The sequence below is a fragment of the Dromaius novaehollandiae genome, chromosome 7, assembly GCF_036370855.1.
Source record: "Dromaius novaehollandiae isolate bDroNov1 chromosome 7, bDroNov1.hap1, whole genome shotgun sequence".
In the NCBI taxonomy this organism is placed as follows: Eukaryota; Metazoa; Chordata; class Aves; order Casuariiformes; family Dromaiidae; genus Dromaius; species Dromaius novaehollandiae.
In genome coordinates this window covers 43,936,085-43,957,804 of record NC_088104.1, presented here as the reverse complement: position 1 = coordinate 43,957,804, position 21,720 = coordinate 43,936,085, and the positions used below count along the sequence as shown (strand labels likewise).

General features: G+C 57.0%; 2 protein-coding genes and 1 long non-coding RNA gene across 3 annotated transcripts; 2 read left to right on the top strand and 1 right to left on the bottom strand.

Moving 5' to 3' along the window:
• Positions 1–274: 274 nt before the first annotated feature.
• LOC135328936 (inositol 1,4,5-trisphosphate receptor-interacting protein-like 1) lies at positions 275–1,822 on the bottom strand. Its single transcript, XM_064515515.1, has one exon. The coding sequence runs from the start codon at positions 1,820–1,822 to the stop codon at positions 275–277; it is 1,548 nt and encodes a 515-aa protein (XP_064371585.1).
• Positions 1,823–8,328: 6,506 nt separating this feature from the next.
• Positions 8,329–13,208, top strand: LOC135328903 (lanosterol synthase-like). Its single transcript, XM_064515410.1, has 10 exons — positions 8,329–8,811; positions 9,473–9,523; positions 9,672–9,821; positions 10,156–10,252; positions 10,454–10,559; positions 11,091–11,156; positions 11,600–11,680; positions 11,957–12,127; positions 12,583–12,661; positions 12,895–13,208. Exons 1-10 carry the CDS (start codon positions 8,344–8,346, stop codon positions 13,078–13,080), a joined length of 1,455 nt encoding a protein of 484 aa, XP_064371480.1. The 5' UTR covers positions 8,329–8,343; the 3' UTR covers positions 13,081–13,208.
• An 852-nt stretch (positions 13,209–14,060) lies between these two features.
• LOC135328902 (uncharacterized) lies at positions 14,061–16,702 on the top strand. The gene is made up of 2 exons (XR_010390064.1): positions 14,061–16,370; positions 16,499–16,702. It is a non-coding gene; the product is annotated as an uncharacterized LOC135328902 (long non-coding RNA).
• The last annotated feature ends 5,018 nt before the right edge of the window (positions 16,703–21,720 follow it).

Sequence of the window (21,720 nt, the reverse complement as noted above, 5' to 3'; positions counted from 1 at the left end):
TGTGGCGGGATGGGGCCTGCGTTGCCCACACAGCGTTGCCCAGGCGGAGGCAGCCACAGACAGAGGGCTTGTGAGAAGAGGCAACTTTATTGGGGTGTGTGCATAGGGCAGTGCTCCCGTGGGGAACTGAATCTCTCCAAAAGGATGGGCAGTCTCTGCGCAGGTGATCACAGGTGCCTCTGTCGCACGCCTCCTGTCAACGGCGTCTTCAGTGGGATCGGGTGAGGATCCGCAAAGTGTGCTTTTGCTCCATTTGCAGAGCCGTCTTTTGGCGTCAGTCTAACAGGCTCCTGAGCCGATCCTGCAGCTCGGTGAACTCGCGCAGCGCCTGGGCGTGGGCGTCGGGCTGCTGCGCCAGGCGCTGGAAGAGGTTGAGCGGGCTGGCCGTTTGGAAGGCCGCTGGCAGGGGGACCTCCCTGGGCACCCTCTTGTTGCCTAGGAGGAAGTGGTGAAGCTGTTTCTCCTCCAGGCAGCGGTGCAGGTAGCGCAGGACATCCCTCAGCCGCTCCAGGAGATGCTCTGGGCACCACGCTGATGGGGGAAGCAGTGTCAGGAGGTGCATGGCGACTGTTTTCAGGTGGACAGAGGAAAGCACCGAGTCCTCCAGGAGGTAGGTGAGGAGCTGCAGACACGTTAGGTGGCAGCTGCCCTGGGGGGCCTGCCTGGCCATGAATCTGAAGAACAGCAGCTCTTGCAGGGCACAGCTCTCCAGCCAAGTTGTGCTGCTGCTGAGGCCGGCCTCTGCCTCCTGGCTGCCCATGAAGAGCCCCGAGTTGTCTTGCTGCACCCCCAGCATTATCTCAGTGTGCATGGTTCTCCCAGAGTCACATGTGAGCTGGAGCTTGCAGGAATGGGAGGAAGGCAGCACTGTCAGCTGGCAGTTTTGTTCCGCAGCAATCATGTCCCAGGCATTTCTTACAAAGAGCTGGAACCAGCGGGCGGTTTTCTCCACATCCAGGTAGAAGCCAGTGCACAGGGTGTGTAGGAGCCCGGGGCGCTGATACCTGCGCACTCGGATCTGGGAGTGGTGCCGGAAGCACAGCACGTCCCCCAGCAGCTGCTCCCTCTCGCACATGCACTCCAGCTTCACATGGACGCGACCATGCCTCGCCGGCAGCTCCCCGCCAGTGCCCAGCTTCAGGCGGAAGGAGTGCCCGGGTGGTGGCTTCAGGAGCACGAGCAGCCTGTAGACAGTGTCCTGCCTGTGGTATCTCCAGCCTTCAAAAACGCTGCCCACACCGATGCACCATTCCAGCCGCGGCAGGAAAGTTGTCAAAGAGAGCATCTGGCAGGCATGGAGGAGGTTGCCCGCCAGCTCCTCCACCACCTTGCATGTGTGGGCCACGTCCTGCACTGGCCCCCAGAGGTGCTGCTGGTAGAAGGTCTCTAGGGCCCTCCTGCCTGGGCAGTCCAGCTGCTGTTCAGGAGAGAGCCAGTGCACAGCACCCACAGCCTCCTGCTCCTCGCCTTCCCCCTCCTCTTCGCTGCTGGAGGAGCTCAGGCCACTGCTGCTGTCACACTCATCAAAGTCCTGCTCCATGGCCATCCAGAAGAGCCCAAAGAGCAGCACAAGGCCTCCAGCAAAGGCCCCAAACTGCCACAGGTCCCAGGTGGCGAAGACCACATCTCTCCTGAAAAGTCCGCTCTGCGGCTCCTGCATCATCTCCGCAAACTCCTGCTGCAGCCGAGTCATCAGCTCCACCTCCTGCTCCTTGCGCTGCTGCATCCACTGCTCCATGGCCACATCCATGTGGTCACTGACCTTCAGCGGCTGCAGGACAATGCCCAGCATGGCGAGGAGGAGCGCAAGACCCCCAGCCATAGCCTACCTAGAGGAGATGGGAGAGAAGCAGGTGAGCCAGGCCAGCTGGGAGAGAGCTTGCGGATTGGTGGCGGGAGCTGCAGGCACAAAGGGGCAAGATGGGAGAGGGGGCGAGGGAGCTTGGAGGCAGCAAGGCTGGGATTTGTGAGCGCTGCCTGAGCAGGGACCCCGGGCCACGCCAGGGAAAGCGCTTGGGCCCTGGTGCCTGCAGGCTCCAAGGGGACGCAGGGCCTAGACGCCGACACTGTGGGGCCGGCCCATCCTGCCAACCCTCCCCTGAGGCCCAGCACCCTGGCCAGGCTTTGCCCCGGGGGCAGGGGTGCAGAAAGAGCAAGTGCCACCAGAATGGGGAGTCCTGAGGCCCGTGCCCCCCCGCCCCCCCGCCAAGGGAGCAGCGGCCCGCAGAGCTGCGAGTGCCCGGCGCATCCCCAACACGTCTCTGGGCACCCGGGCTCACTGGGAGCCCCAGGCACCTCTGCCTCCAGCGCTCAGGGTGCCAACATCCCTGACCCAACGCGCTGCTCTGCATGGCTCAGCCCTTGCTGCAGCGCTGGAAACCTCCGGGAGGGAGCTGGCATTGGTGCCCCGGCCCTCGTCCCGTCCAGTGTTGCCCCACTGCTGCACTCACCCTGCAGAGGCTGCCGCAGCCCGGGCTGGCCCAGGCCATACTGCTGTGAACCCAGCAGTGCTGCGGGGCCAATGCCTGTGGGTGCCCTGGTGACAGCCCCCTGCCTTTGTGACTTGTCCTCTGTGCTGTCACGGGGGCACAGCCCCTTTCCAGGGCCAGCCCTGGCCGCCATGCCCACCCTGGCGTAGTGACACACACCTGTTCTGGGCAGCCAGAGCCGAGGCCCTGGCACCCACCACCTACGAGCCCAGGCAGCAGCCACACAGCATGCCTGTGGGCCCCCCTCACCAGGTGGGCAGAAGCACCCAAACAGCCCTCAGCCCTTCTAAGAAAGAAAAAGGGGCCCTGTGGAAGGAGGTCCTCCACTTACAAAGACAGAGTCAGTATTTTCTGAGCCAGGAGGACGAGCTCCGCCTTGCAGGCATCAAACAACTTGGGGCCTTTGGGAAGGGCCAGAAGAGAGCAAGTCCTGCCCCACCACCCCCCTTCCCATGAGGACTTTGTTCCTTTTGAGCCTGGCAAACCTCCTCCTTCCCTCTTCTTCCCTTGGGTTTCTTCTGCTGAGGCAGGACTTAGCCCTGCGAGTCCTGACAATGAAGCGTAATGACAAGAGCATCCCCAGTTAGAGCAGCAAATCGCCTGTGGCTCCTGTCTCGTGCTGCAAACTTGCCCCCTGCAAGTGCAGGCACGGGGACTGGAGAGGCCACGCTGGGGCCCACGGTTCTGGCACGCCGTTGCCCGTGGGGCAGCTGCTCTGTGGCTGCCAGGGTGCATCTGTCGGCCTGATCCGTGCCTGAAGGGAGCTTGCTTGGGGAAGCGCTGGGGCCGCCTCCTGTGCACACTCACGGGTCCACGCTCCCAGCACTCCCCAGGCCCCGGCATCTCGCTGTGGGTGCTTGTGGGCAGAGGACAGAGAGAGCAGGAGGCTCCCCTCTGCCTGCCTCCTGCCCTCCCTCCTCTCCTTGTCAGAGGCCGTATCCAGTTCAGGCGTGGGCTAGGGCTCGTTGGTCGCTTCCCGCTCATTGCGCTAGAGCTCTCTAGGCAGCAGCAAGCGCCCTGCAGTGACCCTGGCCAGAGAGACTTGCTGCTCCAACCAACGTGGCCACCTACGGGTTTTCCCCCTACAAAGAGTGATTTTGTGAGCTCGCTGCGAGACGCATGCAGGATGGCTTTGGGGGGTGCAGCGCACAAGGAGGCGCAGTAGGTCTGTGCACACGAGCCGTCTCCCTGGCACCAGGGAACTGCATGTGGAGAAGGACGAGCCTCTAGGCGGGGAGGAAGGTGCCCTAGTGACCAGAAGGATCAGAAAGAGAGGAAAAGCTGATGGGGCAAGTCTGTGCACCAGTGTAACCACTGCTAAGGCCCATTCAAGGCCAAAGTTTGTGTCTAGGTTCCAGAGGCAGGGAAGGGGAGGGCAGAGCAGGGAGGGGAAGGGGAAGGGAAAAGAGGGATGGGATGGAAAGGAAAGGGAAAGGGAAAGGGAGGAAAAGGAAAAGGGAAATGGGAAGGAGAAGGAGAAAAGGGAATATAAAGTAAAAGAAAAAGGGAAGGGGTTCTGGGTGAAAGAAGTCTCCTCTTTCCAGGCAAGAGAAACCCCATTTCTCTCAGAGAGGATGCCTGTAGCATGCATTTCTGAACCCTGTAGCATGCATTTCTGAACCTTCTCTTATTAAGAGTGACCATGCTCAGCAACAGATGCCTGGTATAGGACTGTAGTTTCTGCACATGCAACGTGTGTGCTTGCCTACGTGCACATAGGAGCACATCTGGCAGGAGCCGTATGCCCTCGTAGCACATACTCTTTGGAGAGTGATGAGAAAGAAAGGCGAATGAGTTTGGTATGGAAATGGTTCTGGTGGTCAAGTGGGCTCCAACAGATGGTAGGCCACGAAATGCACCTTGCCAGCATGGGAACTGAAGAGGGGGCATTAGCGTGGTTGGGGCATTAGCTCAAGAAGACCAGTGCCGGACTGGATGGTCCTGGGAGGTGCAGAAAGTAGCCCCTGGTGGAAATGGGAGCTCCTCCTTTATGGGCCTCGCAAAAGACTCCATGTGCACGTGAGCTGTGATCATGTATCCAGTTAAAAGGAAAGTGCCAAGGAGCTGGCTGGGTATTAGTAAAACTCCATGGCCTTTGTGTCCTGCTTGGTGGAAAGAGCAGGAGATCCCCACCCTCATAGGGAAGTGCTCAGAGAATTGCCCTCTGCAGTCTGCGGAAAGTGTCTCTGGCACATGTTCTCGTGCTGCTAGACCACGTTCAGGCCCATGACTGGAACTGGAGCGTCAGCATGTTCCCGCTCCTTGTCACTGTGGGAGGTGGTGTGCTCATAGCCAGAATCCATGTCATGGTCCTGCTTCCTGGCCAGCCAGCGGACCCAAAGAGCAGCACTAGGGCTCCAGCAAAGGCCCCGAACTGCCACCTGTCCCACGCAGTGAAGACCACAGCTTTCCTGGCAAGCCCGCTCGGCTCTTGCATCATGTCCACAGACTCCTGCTGCAGCTGAGCCGTCTGCTCCTCACGCGGATGCATGTGCTTCTGCACGGCCAGCGTTCCTTGGTCTCTGCTCCAACTACATGCACACTATGAAGCTTCAGCTACACCCAAAACATCTCCTCCCCACCTTAACTATGACTTCCGTGACTATGGAAGAGGTAGAATGGGCTGAATGTTTGGAAGGCTGGTGGCAGGGGGACCTCCCAGAACAGCCTTTGATTGCCTCGGAGAAAGTGGTGAAGCTGTGGAGGCCCCTTCTGCGTGGGGGGAAGCGGTCGCCAGCAGAGAGGGCGCAGAGTGTGGGTGAGCTGCTCGGGGAGGATGGGGTCATCTGCCGTTGGTGCCAAGGCCCAGAGCTGGCCAGAGCGGTGCCCCGGGGGTGGAACTGGAGGGAAGCGTGGGCACTGCTCAGGCAAGTGTGCGAAGCAATGCCTCAAATGGTGCAGCAGCCTGCAAGCACCTGAAGCCCGTCCGTGGAACGACGTGGGCAAGAGCTGCGGCCAAAGCGACCAGGTTGCAGCACAAAGTCCGATGTTGAGGGCACAGAGTACTGCTCCGTGCGGCTTGTCAGTGTGAGCAGCTTGTGAAGGTGGCCACTGCTCTGGAAAGCACATTGGCTGGTTTCCCCAACTGCACCTCACCCTGGGGCCCCTGCAGGGGCTTTCTCTGCGCAGCCCCGCCCTGGGGCCTGCTCGGCAGGCTCTTGCTTGCCTGCTGGCTTTGTCGGGGGGACAAAGCTGGGGGACACCTGAGACAGCGCACTAGTGGAGGGGAGGCAGGTCGGATGGTGCCAGGGCGCTGGGAGCAGAGCACCGCACAGGCCTTGGGGCAAGGAGGCTTGGAAGGAGGAGTAAAACCCGCCATGGCCAAGGACACCTTGGCAGGCCCGAAAAGGTGCTCTGCCTCTTGCCAGGCCTCGTCGTGCCCCCGGGCGGCAGGGGCTGGTCTCAGCCTTGGAGGGGGAAATGGAGACATGCAGAGCCATGGGGCTTAAATCTGCCAGGAGGAGAAGACACAGCTCCTGCTGGAGGTTTTCTTAGCACAGCCTGGAGCAGTGCAGCGAAGCCTGAGTTTCTGGAGAAGAGGCCAAGCGCAGCCACGCAGGACTCAGCCCCCTGAGGTCTCTGGCCTGTCCTTCCCAGGAGATGGGCCAAACACGCTCAGCTCCCCTGGGGACAGGCTGCTGGGACGGGTGCAGCTGCAATAGCTACGAGGTGCTCTGCTGGCTGGAGGCAAACCCTGCCTTGATGAGAAGGTACCTGGGCACCTGCGCCTGCAGGAGAGCAGGCACCAGGCACCAGGCAAGAAGAGACACTAGAAGGTGGAGAAGAGGCCCAGAGGCTTTTCTCTGCCTGTCGCACAACCCCAGCTGCAGCAGGGCTCCAGGGGTGCCCAGAGATGAGAGAGGTCACTGCAAGCACTGCTGTCCATGTGCTTTGGGAGGAGGCTACTCTGGGAGAGGAGAGGGGAGCCAGGCGCATTCCCACCTACAAAGTCACGCTGCAGGGTCTTGGCTTTTTGGCTGGGGAAGGTCCCTGCTGCCTGCTCTCCCCAGCCTGCAGCCCTCAGCACTGAAATCCGAGTGGGTCCCCAGCCCCCGGGCAGGACTTTGTGGACCAGAAACAGCAGCTGCCAGAGCTGCTGGTGCCTACTGTCAGCCAGCAGCTGCGCACTGTACGTACTGGTACTCGGGGTGTGCAGGAGCCTGAGCAGGACACAGCCTGAGAGGAATGAAACCTGTATAGGCATACCTCATTTTAGTGCGCTTCACTTTATTGCACATCACAGATATTGCAGTCTTTCCAAATTGAAGGTTTCTGGCAACAAAGCAAGTCTATCGGTGCCGTTTTTCCCAGCACGTACTCACTTTGTGTTTCTGTGTCACATTTTGGTAATTCTCGCAGTATTGCAAACTTTTTCATTATTATTCTATCTGTTAAGGTGATCTGTGATCAGTGATCTTTGATTGTAATCGTTTTGGGGCGCCACGAACCGCACCCGTATAAGACGGCAAACTGAATCGATAAATGTTGTGTGTGTTCTGCCTGCACCCCCAGCCGGCCATTCCCCTGTCTCTCTCCCTCTCCTTGGGCCTCCCTCTTCCCTGAGACACAACACTATTGAAATTAGGCCTGTTAATGAGAAAAGCCAAACAGCCTTATTACTGATATGGGGAAAGTTTTGGCAGTCTGGATAGAGGATCAAACCAGCCACAACGTTCCCTTAAACGAAAGCCTAAGCCGGACCAAGGCCCTAACTCTCTTCAATTCTGCGAAGGCTGAGAGAAGTGAGGAAGCTGCAGAAGCAAAGTTTGAAGCTAGCAGAGGTTGGTTCATGAGGTCTAAGGAAAGAAGCGGTCTCCGTAACATGAAAGTGCAAGGTGAAGCAGCAAGTGCTGGTGCAGAAGCTGCAGCAAGTTATCCAGACGATCTAGCGAAGATAACTGGTGAAGGTGGCTACGCTAAACAACAGATTTTCCATGTAGACGAAACAGCCTTATATCGGAAGGAGATGCTATGTAGGACTTTCATAGCTGGAGAGGAGAAGTCAGTGCCTGGCTTCAAAGCTTCGAAGGACAGGCTGACTCTCTTGTTAGGGGCTAATGCAACTGGTGACTTTAAGTTGAAGCCAATGCTCCTTTTCCATTCCACAAATCTGAGGGCCCTTAAGAATTATGCTAAATCTACTCTGCCTGTGCTCTATAAATGGAACGCCAAAGCCTGGATGACAGCACATCCATTTCCAGCATGGTTTACTGAATATTTTAAGCTGACTGTTGACACCTGCTGCTCAGAAAAAAGGATTCCTTTCAAAATATTACTGCTCACTGACAATGCACCTGGTCACCCCAAAGCTCTCGTGGAGATGTACAGTGAGATTAGTGTTGTTTTCCTGCCTGCTAAGACAACACCCATTCTGCAGCCCATGGATCAAGGAGTAATTCTGACTTTCAAGTCTTACTGTTTAAGAAATACATCTTGTAAGGCTAGAGCTGTATTGAAACAGAGTAACAGAGACTGTGTGACCTGACAGTATCAGACAGCCTCTGGAGCCTGTGGCAGTTTCTCACGGGGCTAGAAACGAACCTGGCCAAATTCACCGGGGTAAACTGTAGCTTGTGTGAGAAGTCTGATTAGTAGGAGCCACTGCCCTTACAGAGCTTCCCCACGGGAAAGGCTGTGAGATTGCACAGCGTGGGAGCACAGCTCTCTCTGAGCTCCCGGGTGCCCCAGGGACCCCTGGGTTTGGCCGTGCTCCCCAGGGGGTGGCTGGCAGAGGTGTTGAAGCAGCCCGCAGGGTGGGTGCCCAGTGGAGGAGACGTTTCCTTTGGGGCTAGTTCCCTTCGCACCTCATCCCAGATGTGGATCCCAGGGTGGATGAGGCCAGTGGCTGGGAGTGATGGCGGGGGGTGGGGTGTCCATCCCTCAGGATGGCAGAGAGACCCCCCACCCCCACCCCAGCTGCCCCTGCCCCTCTGCTCAGATGCTGCATGTGGACACTGCCGTGCTTCTCTCCTGGCTGTTGCCTCCCTCTGCTCCTCATCCCTGGCTGCCTGTCCTGTCCTGGCTGTGCCTGGCACAGGCCGTGCTGGCTGTCTCCTTTCCTGTCCCCTTGCCATCCCTGTGCTGCTGTGTCTGTCCCCTCTGCGCCTGCGCATCAGCTGTGGTGCTGCACACCCCGAAGCTGAGACGCAAGGTGGAGGGAGCTCGCGGGGGCAATGCAGGAGGGAGGTGCTGCCCCAGAGAGCCGGGGCAGGCTGCCCTCCTGCCACAGGCAGCTGCCTCTCCCTGCCTGCTCTCTCTCTTCCAGGGGACAAATGGATCCCAGCTCTGGGATACTGCCTTTGCCGTTCAAGCCTTTCTGGAGGTAATGCTCCCTTCAGGGCTGTGTGCTTCCTCAGGCGAGTGGCCTCTCCTGGGCCATCCCCAAATACTGCTGGTTCCTACTGCACATCCCCTCAGAGCTCTGCTGTGTGGATCCTGGCATCACATTGCACACCAGGGCTGGGTGAACACACTGCTGCTCAGAGCTGTTGACCTGTTACTCGCCCGCCATGTGGGCCCTGGCCAGGCAAATGCCTCTCTCCAGCCCCAGCAACAAGCGCTGGTCCAGCTCCAGCTGCAGAAGCTGCTAGTGGAAACAGTCAGATGGATCTGAGTGAAGTATAAATGCAAACCTATGGGAAGGGCTATAGGAAGGGCAGGAGTTGATTGCACCTAGACCAGCAGGTCAGCGAGATCCCAGCACATCCTCTTCTAACCGAGGGATGTGCGTGTCGGCCGCAGCTCCGTGCTGACTGTGTATCTCCATTTCCAGGCAGAATCCCAGAAGGTCCCGGAATTCACGTCCTGCCTCCAAAACGCCCATGAGTTCCTCAGGTTCAGCCAGGCGAGCAGAGCCGGTTGGCGGTGTCTCTGTTGTGCTGGCTGTGCAGACTCTTGAGTCTTCTTACCACCCTATTTAATACCTCTGTTTTCCTCTGAAGAGATCTTCTGCCTGCCCTCACTGTTGCTCTTGTTCTCTGCAGATGCCGGAGAACCCAGCCGACTACCAGAAATATTATTGCCATATGAACAAGGTAGCAGAGCTGGAGCTGGCTGCTGTGGGATGGGTGCTTGGGGCAGCAATTTGGGCAGAGGGGATGGGACTGAGGGGCAGCGACTTCCTCTGTGCAAGGGGAGAGCAAGTCTGGGGGAAGCTGCTGAGCCCTCCTGACCCTTCCCCAGGGTGGCTTCCCCTTCAGCACCCGGGACTGCGGCTGGATCGTGGCTGACTGCACGGCAGAGGGGCTGAAGTCGGTGATGCTGCTGCAGGAGAAGTGCCCCTTCCTAACCAAGCCCGTCCCCTCTGAGCGCCTCTTTGACGCCATGAATGTGGTAAGTGCTGCAACAACTGGGGCTGTGGGAAATGCAGCCAGCTAAACTGAGCTAAAATAGGAGAAGGCAAGGCCCGATGAGTTGTTGTACCGGCTTATGCAATACCAGGCCTAAGGCCTGTGGCCTGCTAATAGCGATGCTGACACCATATTTACTGTGATACAAGTCTCTGGAGTGATGGTCCAGCTTGGGTGTGCCTGTGGCTGTGGGTTGGGATGTGAGTTATTTGCCAGCCCTGTGGGCTTGACTCTGTCCTCACACCTGGCTCGGGGGTGGACTGGGGTGGCGCTGCCTGTGGGCCAGTCGGGTCCCCACTCTCTGCTTGTCCGGGCAGTTGCTGAGCATGAGAAACTCCAATGGAGGCTTTGGCACCTATGAAACCAAGCGAGGAGGTCGCTTACTGGAGCTGCTGAACCCCTCGGAGGTGTTTGGTAAGGGGAGCTGTGTGGGGCGGGTTGTGCCGCCCGCTGCAAAGGGGCTGGCCCTGCCGTGCCCAGTGGGTGCCTGGCTTGGCCCCAGGTCCCTCTGCGGGATGAGCGTGCGCTGGGGCCAGGGAAGGGGTCGGCAGCGTGCTGCGGGGAGAGCTGCCCGGCCCAGGGGCTGTTGCATTGCTGTCCTCCTGCCCCCGGCAGGTGACATCATGATCGACTACACCTACGTGGAGTGCACGTCGGCCGTCATGCAGGCGCTCAGACACTTCCACGAGGTCTTCCCTGAGCACAGGGCCCCAGAGATGAGGTGAGACGCTGAGAGGAGAGTGGGGCAGGGGGAAAACAGGCTGCAGTGACCCATGCTGCCTGCCATGGCCTCAGTTGAGACGGGCCCTGCTGAGCCTTGTCAGGGCCCTCTGTGTTGGCATGGAGCTGCCCTTGGCACCTTCAAGGCTGGGATGCTGCTGACGTCTCCAAACCAGAGCTCCCTGTAAGAGGCTGGGGCCTAGCCTGGCTCAAGGAGCGGGGCGCAGGCCATTTGTCTTCATGGCATGAGGCAGGGGGGACCTGGTGAAGAAGCTGCCTGTCTCTTCACTTAGCGGTTGCCTCCATCTTGCCACCATTTGCTGGCTGGGTTTCCTGTTGTGTGCCAGCTCGTGGCAGAAAAGCATCCAAGTGGTGCGTGATTTTCCTGTGAGATCCCATGGGAACTGTGAGGCTGCCTGTCTGCTGTCTTGCTTCTCGCAAGGGCCCACCAAATCCTCGGAGGGACTGATGGCTGCATAGGCAGCCACTGAGCTTGGGCTGCTTTTGAAGCAGGCGTCTTTCTCCCGACCAGAGAGACTCTGCAGAAGGGCCTGGACTTCTGTCGGAGGACGCAGCGAGCCGACGGGTCGTGGGAAGGGTAAGCAGTGCTCCTGGGGCCTGGCTTTCCCCCGGCAGCCCCAGTATGAGAGGGACCGTGGTGGCAAGTGCTCGTGGCTGGCAGGATGTGTGGGAAAGGCAAGCAGGGGCCGGTTCTTCCCCCCTTCAGCTGCTGTGTGCTTTGCTCTCCTGTCCTTTCCCTCCAGCCCAGATGGAGCAGGCACCTTGCACGCTGCACGAGGCCTGGGCAACCCCTGAGGGCTGGGGTGGCTCCAGCTCCTCTGGTTCCTGAGTGACTGCTGCCTCCTGAGCAAGCTGGGAGCAGTCCTGGTGGGGCTGGATGTGGTTGTGCCCTAGCAAACACCGGCTGCAGGGTCGGTGCCTCTGCCCAGCTCTGCACTTGCTCTGACCCCAGCAGCGTTGCAGCCTGCATCTCCCTTGGGCTGTGCAAACCTGACACTACTGCTCTCCCTTCCCTCCTAGGAGCTGGGGGGTTTGTTTCACCTACGGCACCTGGTTTGGCCTGGAGGCATTTGCCTGTATGCAGCACACATACCGCGATGGGTGAGTGAGGGGCAGTATGCTTCCCGTGCCCCTCTCTCTTGGGCAGGGGCAGGACCACGTGGTGGGGCTGAGCTGATCCCCTGGCTGGCCCAAGAGCTCCTCCTCCCAAATCTTATGCCTGTGATATGACCAGGGCACTTGCTGCCAGAGCCTGAAACTCTTGGGCAGCCCCACACTATGGGCATGGTAGAGCCTGGCTCCCAGCTGACTGGGGCACGTGGGTGCAAACTCTCCTCGGCCCCCAGCCCCATCTGATTCTCTGCCCCATCTTTGCAGGGCTGCGTGCAGAGAAGTGGCCCGGGCCTGCCAGTTCCTGCTCTCCAAGCAGATGGCAGATGGTGGCTGGGGAGAAGACTTTGAGTCGTGCGAGCAGCACGTGTACGTGCAGAGTGCCGCGTCGCAGATCCACAATACGTGCTGGGCCCTGCTGGGACTCATGGCTGTCAGGTAGGAGCAGCTCTCGCCTCTTCAGATACCGTGTGGCCCTGAGCACATAGTGAGATAGGAAACGCAGGCCAAGTTATAGGGAAGAGCTGGCACGGGCCCTGGGCCCGGCCGTGTGCTGTATGACATTTCCTGAAAGATGCTGTCGGTCACAAGCCTGCTGCGGTGAGGGACTGGCTGGAGCTGTGGTCCACAGGCTGGTGGGGCTCTTGATGCCTGGGGGAAGGGGGGCCCGTGCAAAGCAGGAGTCTGGGTCGCAACCGCAAGCCCCTGGCCTGGGACAGTTTTGCCATATTCTTTATGTCTGGTGTGCTAGGGTCATAAGGGGTCTTCCCAAAGCACTCGGCATGCCGGGGACAAGCATGGGGATCCTGGAGATGGCTGAGTTCCCTAAGCGCGTGGATGGGGGTACATGGATGGTCCAGATTTGGGAGTGTTTACATCTCTGTGCTTTGCAGGTACCCTGATATTAGTGTGCTGGAAAGGGGCATCAAAGTGTTGCTCGATAAACAGCTGCCCAACGGGGACTGGCCTCAGGTATGTAGATCCATTCTTGTCTCTCCAAGGGGTTCCTCTGGTGTTGCAGCTGTCCTGGGCACTGTGCAGCTGTGCACAACCGGCTGCTTGTGGTACTGAGGCGGCAGCCCAAGGCTCACGTGGGGTAGAGGGAAGTGCTTCCAGAGAGGGCGATGCTACACTGAGGAGCGTGGATGAGAGGGATGCAGTGGGTCCCCTCTCACCCATACCGCCTTGCTGTTTTTCTCTCTCAGGAGAACATTGCTGGAGTGTTCAACAAGTTGTGCGCCATCAGCTACACCTCCTACTGCAACGTCTTCCCCATCTGGACACTGGGGCGTTTCTCCCGGCTGCATCCCAACAGCCCTCTCGCTGGGCAGCTGCAGCCCAGACCCTCCTCTGGGGCAGGGAAAGCCCCAGAGGAGGCCTGGTCTGCCTGAGCCTGGGCCATTGCAGAGACTGTGGCCTCCAAATCGTCTCTGCTATCGCCTGCCACGTGGGGGCACAGGACTATTTCAAGCAAGATCTCAACGCTGGTCTTACCACAGCCCTGGACCAGTGCATCTCCCAGGGAGGAGAGTGCCAGCATGGTGCCACTGGGTCCCCGTTTGCTTTCTGTTGACCCTTTTCTAAGAATCAGCTTTTTAAAAGCCTCTGTCTGGGTATATCCTCCCCCACAGGACATGCAGCAGGGTGACTTTTTGGATCAAACTGGTGACCTGAGAAGAGAAAGCTGCCCAGCTATATTGTAGTAGACATCTAGACAGACTTGATCTCTCATCCTTGGTAGAGCAAAGCTGTTTTTATCTTCCCCTTGTGCTGTCCCGGCTCTCTCAGGTTGGCTGTCTGCAGCAAGAGCCTGGGATTTTGGGCTTTCCCTGTGCCCAGCATTGTGATGGGGTGCTCTACACGCCCTGCTGAACCAGCCTCCGCTGTGTGAGCACCAACAACTGCCTTCAAAGTGCTCTCTGCTCTGGAGCCGTCACTGGGAGGGGAAGAGCATCTGTCCCCTCTCCGCTGGTTAGGAAAGAGGAGTGCTTCACCTGTTTTTCTGCTCTTCTGCCCCCCAGCCAGTGGCACCTGGCTTCCCAGAGCCTCACGGGTGAGGTTGCCAGCATCGTTCCCACTTTGAAAAACCGGACACAAAAAACAAGGCAGAAAGCACTGAGGTGGTCAGTGTTAGAGGCACAGCCTGGTCCCCTGGTCTCCAGCCAGGCACGCTAGTTTTCTAGCATGGATGAGTTGCGCTGGAGGCTGTTTTGTGCCTTCTGGCACCCTCTGTCACGGGGAGGGGAGGGATGCCCCTGGGCAGCTGTGTGCCGGGGACATTTCCTTTTTGTCATCAGAGCTGGAAGTCGTGCTGAGTGACCGATTAATAAATTACTAATGGTGTTGCATGTGGTATGTAGCTCTTTGCTGGTCTTCTCTTGGCCTGCCCCCATGCACATCCCAGGCAGCGGGGAGCTCATCCAGGAACAGCCTGTAGCCTGGTTTGGGTCACCGGTCTGTTTTTTCCAGCCTCCTATGCTCTTCTGTATATCCCTTGCTGTTTGGTGTGGTCCCCGGGCTTCCTAAAAATCTGCTCCATCCTCTTGTCCTTGTTAAATTGAAAAGCTTATTCAAGCAAATGCAACTTAGGCTGTTTTGACAGCTTCCTTTGCCTTTTCAAATTCTGGGCTCCTTTAAACCTCTCTGTGATAATACTGTGCATTTAAAGCACCTCAGTGGTCTCCATCAGAAACAGGAAGGTATTTTTAAGTCATTGTAAAAGAACTTGGTAAAACCAGTGTCCTTTCAATATATTGCAAGGGTTTGATTTCCCCGCCCCCCCCCCCGCCCCCACGCCACCGACGGTATGCAGTTACCTAATGCTCACAGCACCATGATGTCCCTAGGAGTGCTGCAAAGAAGATGCTGTTTTATCGCTGTGATCCTGTTTTCCTTACCAACCCTTTAGTTAGTAAAGGGGCAAAGATCTGTGATGTTGGATACCAGAGTTCTCTCGCTGCATTTATGCCCTGTACGGATGATCTTGTTCTCATCTTTGCATGAGATCACAAGCAGGGAGTGGTGTTTCACAAGCTTTCATCCAGCTGCAGCTGAACGGATTCAGGTGTTAGGGGGTTGTGCATCCTGAGAGGAGGTGGCAGCTTGGTTTCCACCTAGGTCTTTGGCTTGAGAACATCTTGGTCTTTCACGGGACAAAATTACGATTGTAAAAGTTGCAAGGCAGGACCCTAAACTATTGAATGGCGTTTATTTTCCTTCCTGCCTTGGAATTCCAGGAACTTTCCTTCAGCTTTGGGGTAGCAAAATGTTTCCTTTGTTATGCAGAGGCAGAGTCCTGGGCTAAAAGCTAATGAGTGTCATTAGAGCAGATAAAGCAGAGATACTAGGCAGCAAATGGCTTCTCTTTAAAGCTAAACCAAACCTGTTAGTTCGGGGTTTCAGCCTGAACTTCGGTTTCGTCCTGTTTCTGAGTGGGAGGCAGTAAGGGGGGGTGAGGTGAGGCATGCCAGGAGACATGATGTCAAATCTGGCTTTTGAGCAGATCTACCTGGGCAGCCTCACCTGCTTTCCTTGGGCAGAGCTCAAGACACAGAAGTGCCTTATTCTCAAAGGTTTCAGAGGTCATTTGGGTCCCTAAATACCCATGGGGATTTGGACTTAGTTTCTACTCTGCTCTTAAAGAAGGATTTAATAGCACTTTCTTATCCCCTGGATATCACATACACGATGATATCAAGATAGACAAGAGAGACAAAGACCAAAAAAGTCACTGGCGAGATCCAGAAGTTTGATATTTAAGTAAAACTTTCTTCATACTTTTTTTGTTTCCATGCAGGTGGAGTTAGTTTGCAGCTTTTGCTGTTCGTGCAGCTGTTCCAGTTGTGCTTAAACTGGTTTCCAAAAGGGTCCTGGTCAATTTAAAAAGGTTATCTGTAAGCAGCTGGGAAGCTGGATTTCTATCAAAAGTTAGGAAGTTGGACTTGTTACTTTTTGGACCAAGGGCAGGGGGCTTCTCCAGCAACCTGGCCCTTTCCTTGCCACAAGCAGACACAATGTGTCGAGCTCTAAACCTGAACTGGTTTCTTTGTGGAGTACAAGACATTGTGATTCCTAAACAGAGTATGAAAGCTGTTTCCTATGCCTCAGAAACAGACCATTGTAATGGGGTTTTGATACTGATGGTGTCAGTTAATGTTTTAAAGCTATTGCAGATGCTCCCATGGCTTAAGGACACTTACTCTTGGCTCTCAGCTCATTTTCTTCAGGTGTCTGATAGCAGGTTCCTGGCTGAGCTGTGATGTGACTTCTGGCAGTTGACCTGACAACCTTGGAGCAGTTAAAGACCAACTGCGAGGTGCTCTAAGGGGTCATGACTCAAAGGCCAGGCGACCTGCAAGCTGGGAAAGCTGGCTTCGCCCATCTGTCCTTCAACTACCATGTGCCAGTGACTTTACACCATGCTGCAGTTCTGAAGCTTTCTGAATATCAACTATACTTCTTCATCCTTCCCCCCTGCGCCAAGAAGTCACAAACGTCCCCACCTTAGAGTTACTTTGTGACTGATAATTTCTCATTTCTATATAGGGAAAGCCAAAGTAAGCAGCAGAGCTCAAGAAAGAGCTGATGGCTCCTAGCGCCAGTGGCTCAGTCTCTCGTACCTCCAGGGACCATCATGCCTTGTTAGGAAAAAAGAAAAGGAAAAAAGGACTATTGTGTGCAGGTTTGTCAACTTGCCTTTCATTTATAAACAAAAATTCAGTAAATGTTCACTTTTTCCTCCTTGCTTACTGCTCACACCCTTCTAGGGCTGTGATTTTTTTTTTTTTTTTTTTTTTTTTTTTTTTGCAGGGAGACTGTCCTGGCTTAGTAGAGAAGAGAGGAGGGGGTCTGGTGCTCACAGGTGACTGAGGAGTCCCCAGCAGAGAGGCACTTCTGCTGTGTGTCATCCTGGTCCCTATCATGGTGCTGTTGGGGTCTGGCCCTTCCTTTGTGTCCTACTGCTGCAGGACGAGGGACTCGCAGTAAAAATGGGTGTTTAAGCTCCCAAAGTAATCACAGCCTGTGCCAGCACTTTGTTCTGTCTCAACCTACATGAAAAAAAATATGTATATATAGCAAACCCACCCAAAACACAGCGCTGCCACTGTGGGTCTCATGAGATCAGTGTAGTTCAGCAGAGAGGGGACAGAAGCAAAATCTCCAGTGTCATTTGAATTTTTTCACCACCTTTGGTATCATTGGGAGATGCTCACAGTGGATTTGCCTTAATAGATGTGGTGCAAGGAGGCAAAACTCCCAGCTCCTTTCTGCACCCGCCTTTGCTGTGGGCCTGGGAGCTGCTCCCTGCCGGGCTTCTTCCACTGCTTGCCCAGTGGCTGCTTTGCAGGGGCCGGTGGTGGGGTGGCAAGGGACGACCGCTCAGGGAGGCGAACAGAGAGGAATTTTATAAGGGGTGAGAAGGAAAAAAACAGTCATCCAGCTCTGGGCGCTAGCCAGGAGCGAGGGGGAAAGTGGAGCAGGACTGCTCCAGCCGCAGAAGCCTCGCTCCCCGTCTGCTTGCAGCTCAGCCCTGATGGCCGGGTGTTGGGGAGCTCTGCTCCGAGGGGCGTTGCAGAAAACATCAACTAAAAAATAGCTGTGGATACCCTGGGACCTGTGGGGAATGGCCAGGCTGGGCTGGGGGCTGTAACGAGAGACCCAGCTGCTTGTTCCTGGTGGCTTGGGTGTCAATGCGGCAGCCAGGACGCCTGGGTCTTGTCTTAAATCCAGCCTTGGCACTTCTAGTTTGTCATCCCTGGCACTGCTTGGCTTGATGTGGCTTGGCCCCCTGCCCCAAGCTATCAAGATGCCTGCAGGTACCGCGCTGGCCTCTCACCGGGCTGCACATCACTTGCCGAGCTTCCCCAGGGAGTGGATGACGCTTTGAGCTCTGCAGCTGGAGGACAAGAGCCATAGTTAAAGCAAGCTGAGGTGTGCTGCAGCACCTGATGGGCTCCAGAGTGCGTGCCCAAAGTTTAAATATTGCAAATTTAAAAATGGGAAACAGGTTGCTCTTCTTCCGCCGGGCTAAATTTTGCTTGATTTCTTTCCCCAGGGTTTGCTGGATAACTTCCCAGGAGCCAGGCCACTCCCTCCAGGTTCTTTCCACTGTGTTTTACCATTGCCCCGATCGGCAGACCAGGGTTTTAACTCATTTTGAATTTTCAGGGACAGGAGCCCCGTGTCCAAAACACTTCTGATTTCTCAGTTCTCAGCTCCAGGCATCTCCTGGAGGCAGAAGGTGGCTGACGGTGCTCAGTCAGTCCCAGACTCAGCTCTGCAGCCCTGGTCATGGATGTGGTTATCTGGGGCTTATTGCATCCAGGCCTGCTGTCTCCCTGGTCAGGATTATGCTAAATGGATGTGAGTTTTTGGACTCGGAGCAGTCCAGCTGTATTTGCCAACATCTTGCCATGAACAGGGTGGGCTTTGCATCCCCTTACTGCTCTGACGGTTTTATAGAGTCCTGGCACCACATTGCTCCTGGGTGCAATTACTATTCCCTAATTGTAAAGCAGAAAAATCAGCCCAGAAGTGCCTTATAATTGAGACATCTGCCATCACCAACTTCTCTGAAAATTAACATAAAAATGCCAGATCTCTCATAAGAAAGTGTTTAATACTTTCTGGGACTTGTTGATACCTGCTGCCAGTGTGAAAAGCCTAAATGGGTGGCCCAGTACATTTTTCAGAATTTATCCTGATTGCTGAAAACACCTTGGTTCTTATCTAGCTGGGAATGTTTGCCCTGCTTTTAACTCACCAATTATTTCTAGAGGGTGAAAAGAACGGGGGGAAGGGGAGGAGAAAATTGGCATACGTTGGTCCTCTGTAAAACTAGGGGTTGGAAGGCCACGAAGCACCATCCTCATGCCCTAACAAGTCACAACTCAGTTTTCCTATTAAAAAAAATTACTTGCTATTGTTTCTTTTTTTGCCCTCTGTTTTCAGGGTGTCAGAATTGGAACGGGACACCTGTTGGTGTTAAAGAATGATTGCATTTTGGAGAGGAGACCCTTGTCTGAAAAACTTGTGTTTCAACTGTCCAAAGATTTTGCACAGATTTTACAAGCTCAGATACGCTAACATAGATATTCCCGGTAAGAAGCCGGATTGAACCTTTTGCTTTCCTTTGCAACATGTTTGGGGGTACATGCTAACTGCTACTACTGATTGGCAGAAGCTTACAATTCCTTCACATCATCCTGAAACCAAATTCAGCCTGTTAAAGACAAACAACCCACCAAGCAGCATTTTTCTAAAAAAGGACACTTTAGGTATTATTATTTTTAATAAAGCTGCATAAAGTTAGATAGGAAAAAAAAAATCCCTCTTTGGGCTGCTTTGACAACCGCTACCTACTGTCTTTATTCACTGTGTGTTACAATGACTGCTAGCTGATGGGATTTGAGAGGTTTAATCAAATTTAATTAAAACTGGTGCTCCATATTGGTGTTGCAGCAGATTTTTTTTTAATGGGAACTCCAGAGTTCCTGCAGGGTCCTACAGGGTCATTCTAGGTAAAAACAGGTCTAAGTCAGGGTAGACAGCATGATTTCTGTATCCCAGTATCCTGTCCCTGAATCCTTAGGGAGTGGGTATAGGAGTGGGGCAGGTATCCCTGGTACTCCCCGCTCCCAATTCTTGCTGCCCACTTGCAGAAATCAATGGGTCTCATTGCTTTTTTAAAATCTGTTTCTGCTCTGGCCGTGTCTGGGACTCTGCGGGGGGAGGTCAGTGTTTCACCGTTTGCTGTACGCAAGCAGTTGCGTGCGCTAATTTGGGAACTGCTGCCTGGTGCTTTCCTGGGATGCTAACCAAGGTAGTAGCTTCATGGGTCATGCTTGGTAGCCCTCTGTTTTCAGGGTGTCAGAATTGGAACGGGACATTTGTTGGTGTTAAAGAATGATTGCATTTTGGAGAGGAGACCCTCGTCTGAAAACCTGTGCTCATTGGGGTGGAGGAGGAGGGCAGGGACAGGGAGCAGCGGTTGGGGGAGACCAGGCAAGGATTGGAGTGGCGCTGAGGGCAACAGACCCCCATGGGGGCCCCGGGCACCCCGAGGGCAAACCGAGGTGTTCCATGTCGGGGGGGCAAGCCGGCCCTGCGCCCCTGGAGGGGACCCACCCTGCCCCTCCCTGGGCCGGTGACAAGCGTCACTAGGGTGACAGTGGGGCCCTTTGTGACTGGGCTCCTGTGACACCCCGCGGCGTTGCCAGGCACCCCCGCGGCCTCAGCCCCCGCAGTGTCCGGGAGGACGGTGACGGGAGAGGACGGGAGTGCGTGGGGCTGGCGAAGGAGCCCCCTGAGTGCACCCAGGTCTTTCCTTGTCACCCCCGGGCAGCCCCGCGGAGCCTTTACCGCATCGCCTAGGATGGCGGAGAGACCCCCCAGCCACCCCAGGGTGGCCTGGGAGGAGAAGGCGGAGGACCGTGGGGTCCCTACGGAGAGCAGCTGCGAGCTGCAGCCCCACGAGGTGCGCACGCCCCAGGCGCTGCCAACGGCTGAGTGAGGGGGCACCGCTGGGTGCTCCGCATCTATCTGGGCTGCCCTCCTTTCTCCCGTAGATGTCTGGGGGACACCTCGAGCCCGCTGTGAGGACAAGTGCCATCCTCGCAGCCATCAGGGGCATCGGAGCCTGCAGCACCCAGGATGCGCAGGCGGCTGCTCGCGAGCTGGATGCGCTCGTGACAGACGACGCCTCCCTTTTGGAGCACGTAAGTAGCCTGTGGGTGGCACGGCCGGGGCTCGAGGCCTCCGGGGGTTGCTCCCCCCCGCCACCTCCCCGAGTCCATGTCTGCCAGGCACCCGACACCCTCCGGGGGCAGCGCAGAGCGGTGGCAAGGGCGGCCCTTCTGGGTGGGAGCTGGGCGACTGGCTGCAGGCTGGCAGCAGCCCCACTCGGAGCCGTGTGCCCTCCAGGTGCCAGAGATGGTGAGGTGCCTGTGGAGAAGCGTGCTGTCCGTCACGGAGGAGTCTGCGCGGCACAGCCTGGACAGGGCTCTTCTCAAGCTGGCCTGCGCGTACCCCGAGCAGGTGGTTGTGAGCCTGCTGCGCTGTTCCCCATCCTGCGACAGGTACGGGCCCTGCTGCCTCTAGTGCTTGGGGCCCCACAGGCCTTAGAGCTCGTCCCGTGTGGGCTGCGGGGGAGAGGGAGATTTTCAGGACTCTGCTGAGGGGCTGGGCCCTCCCGGTGTCCCCGTGTGCCAGCCCCGCTGCCTCAGGCAGGGCTGCAGCAGCCAGAGCTGAGCAAGCCTGGCTGCCTTGGGCCCCTGAGCCCGGTCGCCTGGCTCCCTCCCTGCCCCACAAGGGACTTGAGCTTGGCGGTGTGGTGCCTGCTGGGGCAGGGCCGGCTGGGTGCTGCCGGCACGGGGCAGCGGGCAGCGGGCAGCGGGCAGCGGCAGGGCTGGCGGCCAGCCCAGGCCCTGTGGGGCTGCCCAGGCCACGGCGCTGCGGCTGCGGCACCCGCTGACAGGGCGCTCTGGGCCTGCAGCGCTGCCGCGGCCATGTGGAGGGTGCTGGCGTCGAAGCCCGCGGCTGCGGAGAAGGTGCTGGGAGAGCTGTTCGACGTGCTGTTGGACTGGCCAGTGCACAAGGCGTCGCTGACTTTGGATGGGGACGACATGGATATCTCTCCCCTGACCGTGCGTTTGTGGAGGAAGCCTCGCTCTCCCCTAGGGCTGCACTGGCCTCTGTGGGCGAGAGGCCACAGAAAGGGCCCCCTCTGCCCTTCCCCATCCGCTGCCAAGCCCTGACCTCCCCAGGGCGCACAGGCACAGCGCGTGAGGGAGGGCTACGGCTGGCAGGGCCCTGGCCAGTGCCTGACCCCCGCCACACCAGCACGCTGGGCTGCTGCTCACCGCTGGAGCCCCCTGTGCACAAGGCGGGAGCCCTGCGTGGGTGGCCCTCCGCCCTCCTCTGTCTCTGCATTGTGCTTGGTGGGCTGGCAACGTGGGTTGGGGGCAGGATTAGGGGCTGGGGCATACTTAGGGGCCCGGCAGGACCAAGGCACAGCCCAGGCAGGCCTGTGC